This window comes from Populus alba, chromosome 11 (assembly GCF_005239225.2).
Source record: "Populus alba chromosome 11, ASM523922v2, whole genome shotgun sequence".
Classification (NCBI taxonomy): domain Eukaryota; kingdom Viridiplantae; phylum Streptophyta; class Magnoliopsida; order Malpighiales; family Salicaceae; genus Populus; species Populus alba.
This window is the reverse complement of record NC_133294.1, coordinates 7,367,669-7,378,055: the sequence shown is the minus strand read 5'-3', so window position 1 is coordinate 7,378,055 and position 10,387 is coordinate 7,367,669. Positions and strand designations below refer to the sequence as shown.

The window sequence follows — 10,387 nt, the reverse complement described above, 5'->3', positions numbered from 1 at the left end:
TAAAAAAATAATTTTTTAAAAAGCTGAGTTTCTAAACAGGCTTATAGTTTTTTAGCCTAAATTAAAAACGTTATGGGCCAATGGAGGGAGAGGGCTTCTAAATGAGACTCGTAGAGCGGAGTCCAGAAAATGTTTCCTATCCTTGTCCAATGTTTTTGCTTTTTGGGCAAAGATTTAGCCATTTTTAGTGCATTTTAGAGGTAATCTTTTATCCTTTTTTTTTCCTTTTAAATTTGTTTCCAGGTTCAAATCTAAAATCTTCTGGAAATGGGAGCATGTGTGTTGGTTTTAAAAAAAAAAAGTGCCAAGCAATACCGATAGATCTGCAAGACAATATTAACTCCGACAATGAGATTACTTGGAATCATTAAATAAAAACAGGGAAATCAACGCACAAGCTTCACCTATTGTCTTTCAATGGCCTTAGTAACAGCTTGAGCAATACTTTTCGCATGAAGAGCACGTTCTTCTTCAGCTACAACAATGGCTTCCATGGATAAGTACAAGTTGCATGAGACCCTAGCATGCGATACAGTAAGGCCCATTTCTTCGAAGACCTCTAAGATTGAAACTAGTTTATCTCCTCCCTTCTCGCATGTCACCCTCACTATAAATCCTTTCTCACCCTTCTCCACCTCCACTTCCTTCTGAAAATAAATGGACAGTGTGTCATAAGAAGTAGAATGTTTCATTTTTTCCAACAAGAAAAAGAAGGTAAAAAAATGAAATAACCACAGGGAGGGAGGGAGGAGAGTTGACCTTAGGCAACTGGAGTTCCTTCATTAGGCTCAAGTATTCTCTTTTTACTGCAATTAAGTTTGCGAGTTCCCTTTCGATTGCCTCCAATTTGAGCTTGAGCTTGTAAATGCATAGAAGAGCATCCATGATGACATACTTCCTTTTCACCTTCATAAGAAACAGATATAGAGTCAGTGAGCTTTGTGGCAAAACAATGAATTGGTATTCTTAGACAGTTGTTTCTAACGCTAAAGAAAAGCAAGAAGTCTATGAGTTTTTCTTTTTCTTTTTCTTGACAATGCAGTAGAAGGAAGAGAAAACTGGTTTTGCTTATTACAGATTTGGAGCGGGAGAGGGTTCGTAGATATGGACGCATATTGTGCATTGCTGTTCTCCTTTGCAGCCTAACCACCATCTCTCTCTCTCTCTCTCTCTCTCTCTCTGTTTATTATATTTCCAGTAACACACAGCAGCTTGACTTTTATAGCAGGAATGGAGAGGTTGAGGGGATGTGTTTAGGATCTCGGATTGTCAAGCTAGCTATGCTATTTATGTTCTTCTCTCACATGAATTTGGGAAACGAATCAATAAGTGAATAGGTAAAAGAAATAAAACGCCAATTACAAGGGCTAAATATTGCCATCCCAGTTCTCATTATTAAACAAAAAATATTATTTTTTGGGATGATTGTTCATAGTATTAAGAACGTGAGCCCAAATTTGACGTTGGTTTTTTCTTTTCTTGCCTCTAAAATTCTCATTATTTTTCGAAACTGCATGTCCAAGATTACTAAAATAAAAGGGAGAATATAAAGGATTGGGATTGACAAAGAACTTCAAGACACCGATTTCGGGACAAAATATCTGCATTGGGAATACATTAGTGGGAAGGCGTGGGCTCCAATAAAGAAGAAAATTAAATAAAAAAAGCCCTAAAATAAACAAAATTATCAAGATAGGTGAAAAGTGCGTATCCATTACTGAATCCAAATTCTTGCATGGAATGGATATGGGAATTTTGTTCAGTCGCTAGTCAGATTCAGTCAATGCATAGATGCAGTGTTCACGGGCCTCTCGTTCGGTTTCACTTTGTTTCCCATCTTGCTAGTGGCCGTAGGTCACATGCTCTGACACTGTGTACCAGCTGGTCTTTTATATTCTTTTATCTTTCTTTCGTCCTTCTTGGGGTCACCAAGCTTCATAGCATTAACAGCCTTTCCGCTTAAAACAAAACCAGCTGCCTGGACAATTCTTCCTCTTTTAGTCGAGGTGAAATTGTGTTACCAAGATTTTAATTTTCTGCAGCTTTCGTATGAGCCACAGCTGGGAAATTGGGTGTGTTGCAAGACCAGGTCTTGATCAAGCTTTTGAAAGCTTTTGAAAGCATGGATTGGGTGTGGTGACTCGGTGAGCCAGCCCCTTCTCTGTTAACATAGCTAGCTCGTGATTTCTTGTTTCAAGTGATGTGATGCTTTTATTCTTAGCAAGATCTATGATATTTTAATTGATTTTGTAACAAAAGAGGTAAATTGTTTATAATTTCAAGAGTAAGGCCACAGGCATAACTGTTGGATATGAAAAGTGGATTGTATAATGTTAAGGTTCATTCTCTTTGGTTAGAACAAGCCAAACACAAGGTGCCTGCTGTCTGGTGCCTCCATTATGACAAGCCCTGCCCGTTTAACAACTTCTTATTCTTCACATAAAGGCATCCATAAACATGTATAAACTATTCATAGGCTGCACAGAGGACTAGAAGGCGCATGGATATTGGATGCCAGTAGCTCTACCTTTCCTGAAATCACTCATGCTTGTCTTGTTCGAAATGGATGCTAGGGTTACGCTCCTTCTCTGAGGGCCATAGGGATCCCTTCACTGTCTCTTTGTTTCCTGATATTTCAATTTTACAAGTCCATCCTGGCATTCGGTTTTCTTTGTCCATTTCTGCTTGACATCTCCCTCTCAGTTTGGGAACTGAAGCAATATCTTCTGTCAAATTCTTGTCTACTGCTTGCTTAAGCTGTTCCCTTTTTATCTTCTCGTTTGTGGAATCCGGATTGATCACATGAGCGCATAGAGCCAAGGAAAGGATTGCATGCGACAATCTATGATTATTCATTACAGCCCCGTGTCTTAATAATTAGTTCTCTGTGTAAGTTCACTGTGGCTCTTATGTTTTACGCAGAATTTCAGTGCCATCCCTATGACTTGGAAAATTTATAACTATCCCTCCAATTAACGCACACACCAAATTAAGGCTATTTTGTCTAATAATTACCGATAGGAGGTGCTGCCACTTTTTACTCTAATACCAAACCGAAGCGAATAAGAACTAGTGTTCGGAGGAAAAGTCTCATAATTAATGTATTATTGATCCAAGTGTATCTTACATAATACTAATATAGCTCTAGTATATATACAAGAACTAGTGAGTTTATTGTATTTGCAAGGAAATTACGAATTCAAATCCTTTCAATCGAGTTCTTCGATCCCACATGAGTGTCCACTTCTCATTGTATCGAGTTTTCACTTTCTAATGCTCATTCACCTGATATCTCTATTAAGATAGCCTCCAATAATCATCTTTTATGCAAAGCACAAGTCATTCTGATTCTGCGTGGTGATGGTCTTCTTGGTAATGTGCCAAGTTAGTTCTATAAACACCTGTTTAATGATCCCTTGTCCCAAGTAATCAACAATGAATCCTCCTATGATTCTTGGAATGTTTTGAAAAATCTTTTTGGCTGTTATAATTAATATTAGTGTATATTCTATATAATTAATTAGTTAGTTACATGTTATATTGATTTTGTATATGTATATATATTTAATTTATTAATAAAAAAATTATTTATGTTTAATATTCATTAAATATTTGATTAATGAATCTGTAGTAAAGATAAAGTTTTTAGAACAAAAAATTTTTGCAAAGAAAATTATAAAGCTGATATAATTATGAGATTCGTATTGCATCAAAGTATTGTTTATAAATATTCTTCGTCAATGTTCTATTATGTTGGACATTAATTAGAGCTGTTGAGATTGAGTTGTCAATGTTCTATTATGTTGGACATTAATTAGAGCTGTTGAGATTGAGTTGTTCTCATAAATGAATGTATGAAGGATACCTAAAACTAATATGTAGGTGTTTGTCAGATGACATGTATATTGAACTGACCCGCATGAGAAATGAAGCAATTGTTCTCATAAATTAAAATATAAAGGATACTTAGAATTAATATGTAGGTGTTTGTTAGATGACTTGTATACTGAACTGATTCACATGAAAATTTCATATGGAGAGATCACTTATGTCTATGGAAAGGTTCATGTGATGGTTATGTAAGTGATCTTTAGACTGAGATCACTAAGTTATCTTATATATAGAGTGTTATATTTTGATCATGCTACACATTATCCCAATTAAGGGCAACAAATAAGTAGGTATTGGGTATAACAAGAACTATATGAAAAGAGATGATATTCAAGTAAATCCTTACCCAAGGTGGAATGAGATATGAAAAGAGTTTCAAATCTTATTTAAAGAATCAATGATTATGGTGTTAAGAACAAACATAATTTATCATAGTATATATACTTCATGCTATAATATCTAAATTAAAACATATTTGATGAAGGGATATTAATTACACTGAGAAACTAGTCACTAAAATATTAAGTCAAATTACTTATGACTTTTCTAATATTTGAGGAATCATGATAAGTTGTTAGAAATTGTACTTCACCTTCAAATATAAAATCAATCAATTGTTAAATTAATAATAAATTAATTTTTTAATTCAATTTTATTTAAAATTATGATTTATATTTGGACCAGCTTATTTAGGAAACCTAATGTGTCACACACATAAGAACCATTAGTTATAAAATAAAATTAGATGAATAATAAAGTGTGACTTGATTATAAATAAATTATAGAAGTTGAGGATTGGAGACAAGGAATTACAATTCTAGACCTAGAAAAATTAATCAAGTAGGGACTTGATTGAATAAATTTTTAAAATTAGCCTAAAATAATATATATAAATAATATATATGATATTATTTATGGGTCAAATTGATATTTTATCATTTATAGGGTTTTTAGGTTTTCCTATAAACATAAAGCTATGCCTTTTATTTCCAGTTGATGATAAATAAAAAAGAAAAAAAGAAAAAAGAAGGTGAGTAGAGTGCAATACTGAACTACCTAAAATACAAAAGAAAAAAAGTTAGCGCTCTATGATATAACAATTACTCTTTTCTAAAAGGATTTAAGAGATTTCTCACTCGTAACTCGTGTAAATTACCGTTAGAGACCATATAATTGGATGGTTGTAGTTTGCAAAAACTCAACCTTTGAAGCAAATATTAACATTTGATATTTTGGTAATATTTGCATAAAACACTAAAACAACTCTAGATTTGTCTATTAGGATCTTTAAGACTCTTGAAACATTTTAAAATTATCATTTTCACTACATCTATATGTTTTGGAAACCCAACATCATATTTATCAAATAAAGGTGAGCTGCAGTTGCTCAACAAAGATACTTGCTCTTTGGAGGATTATCTACACAAATCCAAATCTATGGCTTTGTCTTTTTACAATATAAGTAAACTGATTAAATTATTAAAGAATTATCATGTCCAAGGATATTAGAGTAAAACAGATTGATAGAACACTAACGTCGACATTGACACGTTATAGAAATTGATTTAGCATTAATGGCATATGCCTCCATTTATACCAAATTTTTGACATGTGAAAGCTAGAGAAAAAATCCATACATTATATGTTTTTGAGATACTTTATTCATCTCAATGGGTATCAATGTTTTGATATAAAAATGGGTTACACCTATATCTCTCGACATTTACAATTTGATGAACTCACATTTCTATTTATATGTTTATAAGGATCTATTAACTATGATTTTCATTCCGTCAAAGTTTTTGCACTTCTTTAGCCTTTTTTAAATTGTTGCTTTATAATCCCATTATTTAAATTCCTTATTTGTAGCTGCAAATCTTTCTTTCATTGGCCATTTACATCATTCACTTGTAATTTTTCAAAACTCTAATCTTATTGATCTTACTCCTATTTCTAATACGGCTAAGTCCCAACCATGCCAAGATCTTCATACTATTATCGCACCTACTATAATCCAAGATGCATCAAAATTATATTCTTCAATAATTATGCCTATCTTCATGGTCAAGACCTGTTCTTGCAACACACCAGGTCTTGATTATGATCAATAATTATGCCCAATTAAGTTCATATGATCATTTTAATTACCTACTTTTGAGAATGTCTCTCATCCTATGTTTGTTACCTTTATAAATCTCTTTATGGATTAAAATAGTCACCTTAGGTTTGACATATGAAGTTTAGTAATTATATTCAACAAATGAGTTTCTAAGGATGTCCTTATGATCAATCCTTGTTTAATTTATCATTAATCGCAACTTGTTAGTTTAATATACATTTATACATGGAAATCATATGATAAATGAAAAAAAAAATATTTATATAAAAATACAGTAGTGATAATGAATTGAAAAAAAAAAAGAAGCAAAATTCCTTTTATGGTAAGGTTTGCAAAAAGAGATGTATTTTTTCTGTTAATAAATTATATAATATAACATGATATATAATGGAATAAAATTGGATGGTTAATTAGTTAACTTTATTTGATTGCAATTTTTTTAGGGATGTAATTGAGGTTTTCATAAAATGTCATTTAAATCTATATAATTTCAATTCAAAATATTTATTGTAGTCCTTAAATTTTTTTTATTAAAATTGGTCCTTGTTTGGATTTTTTTTATTAGTGCTTATAATATAATTTGTTACAATTTTGATATCTATTAACATTATGATTTTAAAAATTATACAAAACATAGGTATGTAACTTACCAATACATTACATGATCTACTACAGCAAACCACTTAATATACTACATGATTCATTATTTTCAATCAAATATGATATATATGTCGCAACTGCACGGAATTACATAAAACATTTTATCAATTATTTATAATTTAATTGATATTTGGTGTCCTCCCTCCTCCAAAAAAACTATATATACAAAACTATATATATAATTTAATTAATTATTTTAAATTGATATTTTATTAATTATTAATAAACTATATTTTATTAATTACATGATCTATTGATTTTTTGGAAATATACTAAAACGATACTGAGAGAGAGAATCAGTTTCTGCTGGCACAAAATCGAAAGAGATTGCATTTTATGGCTTTTGGCAGCCACCAAGGGATGCTGGCACTTCAATGTTGACATAATGATACATATGGAGAACATGCTCCGGATCTCCAATTTGGTATTTCGTTAAAAAATTGGAAGAGGATTTTTTTTTTTTTCCAGAGGTTTTTCTGACATTAACAATTTAAACCAAGGTTTTTATTATACTTTTTTTTTGTATAAAAAAAAACTAGCCTAGAGATACGTGTGATGCCTCTTAATATATAAAAATACCCTTTTACTATAGTGTAGAAGCATGTTTTCGATAGTGATTCAGTTTATTATTGGTGAGTTTTTTATTTAAAAAAATAAATAAATTATAAACTTGACTTTCTTGTTTGTTAGTATTTTAACTTTAATTATTATTCTTTTAATTTTTAATTTTTTGATGTTAGCTCATTTATAAAAATGTTTTTGGTTTTCAATTTCACTCTTCAATTCAAATTGAAGATATTATAATTTTTTAATTTGATTCTCATTATTTTGATTTATATTTTTTTTACCTTTATTATTTTTTTCAATATCATCCTTTAATCAATACATTGTTTTTGTTTTTATGTCAATTTTATCCTTATTATTTTGAATTTTTTTTTATTCTCTTACTAAATTTATTTTTATTTTTAATTTCACCCTTCAATCTAATATAAAATTTATTTAGTTTTTAATATTGATATTTATTCTTTTAATTGCTATTTTTTTTTTAATTTTTTTGTATAATTAAAATTATTTTTTCAATTTTATCATTCAATATTTAATTGGGTTTGAAAATTTAATATATGATTTAAAAAAAAAAACAAAGGCTTTATAATCCTCTATTTTTATACGTTTCTTTTTACTTTATTTTAGCCCTTGAAAATCATTTTTTATAGAATAAAAAATAGTGTAAATAAAGCTAGTTTTCTCTGAAACCTCACTATGACCAGGGATAATTAGGCTTAGTGTAAATTAAGAGCTATACTTTTCTAATAAAGCTATACCAGCATGGAAGAAGAGAAAAATATTGGAAAGCTTATTCTAATTTTGACTACCCAAATTTTCCAACCTATTTCTAATCCACCTTCCTTTTCTTTTTTTTTTCATATCCCCAAAAAACAACATTGTCCATTAGCATTTGGATTTTATTCCAAATACTAACATGTTGCATAAGTAAATAATACTAGAAATTAAGCAGCATACATGTTATTAACATAATTTATCTTCATTCAAAATTCTTAGCTTTCAACATGGTTCATATTCCTTGATTTCTTGTTTTTTTTTTTTTGAATGAATGTGGTCACGAGCATGTTATAAATGAAGTTCAAATTCCCTTTTGGCTAAAGCTGAACTTTGCTGCTAGAGGAGGTGGCTTTGATAAAGGGAATAAAGTGGCAGAAAGCCTTGAAACGCACAGCAAAGGGATTGTCCCAACGTATATGCTTCCTCTGGGATTGAATAAATAGTAGCTTCCTGCAGACCGCCATTCTCAGCGACTTCCGGTGCAGTTGCATTACAGGGCAAAACCTCCATTGGCAGGCAGCCACTAAAGCATGCATTTTATTTATTTATGCCTTCTTTTAAGTGTGCCCTCTGCCAAAGGAGATTTGCTCCGCAATTCTTCTGCATTTTGGCTTAACAGTGCCATCCTCAAAATGGTCGATAAGGTGAAGCATCCTCAGAATAATATCACGCTTATAGTATTATTTCTTATAGAAGATTACTTTTATTATATATTCTATCTTAAAATTGTTTATTTAATTGCTATCAATTATCCTAATTTTTTTTAGTTTTTTTTTTTTTTTATTTCTAATTATTTTGTGAAGAGTTTGATGTTGGTCTTTAGAACATGTCAGAAAAATAATGTTAGTCCTTTAAAATAGAAGATTCATTAAAGATATTGTTGATGTTAAGTTCTAAAAAGAAATTTTTTTGTTGAAATTGCTAAAAGCAAGCGCAACATATATTTAATTTTAAAATCAAGATGTCCATACCTTTTAAAGAAGACATGTTAGTGAAGTTGTTCTTTTTTCAAAAGGGTGTTGGGTCCATAAAGATGGTAAAAAAAATTTGAGAATTTTTTATCATTGTTTTTATATTTTTTACAAAAGAAAACATGGATTTTTTTTTTATTCTTTTTGGTATATAGTCCAATGGCCTAATTTATTTTAGGTGAACTCTTAATAAACTTGTTTTTAAAACCCAAATTTACATACATAATATTTTTCTTTAATTAAAAAAATGACACGAGAATATTTTTTTATTTTAGATTTATTTATGTTAAGAACAAAAAAAAAAATATTTTTTTTCTTCTAAACAAACAAACAAGAAAGACCAATGTTTTTTGGAAAGACTTGGCCTTGCAAGGTTCCAAGAAGGAGGTTTTTTTTTTTTAGTTTTTTTCTGACCATGGTGGGAATATATACAAACGGTAATCACTTAAATTAAGCTCTCTCTCTCTCTCTCTCTCTCTCTCTCTCTCTCTCTCTCTCTCTTATCTCTCTCTCATTTATAATTAACTATATACCTTTTTCAGACATGAGAAAATTACAAGAAACTCTAGTCACATAGTAATATGTTCATCTTGTATTCATGAAGTGCAATATATAAATATAGACACACACACACACACGGTAGACTAGCCTAGAGAGACATCATTTTCTTTCTTGCTTTCGTTTTTTTGCCTTAAGCGAAGGTAGATCACATGTCTGATGATCATAGAGAGGAAAAAAAATTTGCCAAAGCCTTACCTCACACATATAAATTTTAGAGAAATACGGTTTCAACTGAGTTACCAAATAATGTCATAATATTTTATTAATGACCAATCAAAAATACAACTTTGCATGCTTCAATAAAATATTTTCTAGCATAGTTAATAGACAAAACAACTACCATTGAACTCTCCTCTCTAAGATAAATTTATTGGCACTAAGATTGGATTATTTTATGGCTAGAATATGACCAACTCAAGGACTAAAAAGTGACAATAATAAAATTTCAGGACCGAGACATAAATCTATAAAAATTCAGGGACCAGGTAATAAGAAACGAAAACTTTAGGAAGTAAAGTTAACTTTTTCATGTTACGATAGCACTACAGTAGAGTTAAGAGTTTTGAAGCCGAAAACAAATTGATGCGTCATGCACGAGTGCTTACGATATCATGTTTAAATTATCTAGAATTTGGTTTAATGTTTTTTTAATAACTTACATAATTATATTAAGAAGGGGGAGCTATGGTTGATGATGATTGAACAGTCTCATTAAAGAATTCTTTTAGATATATTAAAACTAGGCATTTTACATGCACATGAAGTTCGAATTGTTTATCTAACCAATGGCTTTTCCTTGAACTTATTTATTCGCCACTAGATAGGTGGCACGTACACCTGGGTC

General features: G+C 30.4%; 1 protein-coding gene across 2 annotated transcripts; it reads right to left on the bottom strand.

Moving 5' to 3' along the window:
* Positions 1-320: 320 nt before the first annotated feature.
* Positions 321-1,488, bottom strand: LOC118055038 (uncharacterized). Of its 2 annotated transcripts, none has more exons than XM_073412329.1 (3): positions 1,076-1,488; positions 760-906; positions 321-644 (listed from the first exon to the last, which is right to left on the bottom strand). In XM_073412329.1, the coding sequence occupies exons 1-3, from the start codon at positions 1,151-1,153 to the stop codon at positions 405-407; spliced, it is 465 nt and encodes a 154-aa protein (XP_073268430.1). In that variant the 5' UTR covers positions 1,154-1,488; the 3' UTR covers positions 321-404. The 2 variants fall into 2 exon arrangements, with proteins under 2 accessions (XP_073268430.1, XP_034922716.1); XM_035066825.2 differs by having other exon boundaries at positions 321-647; positions 1,076-1,475.
* Positions 1,489-10,387: the final 8,899 nt, after the last annotated feature.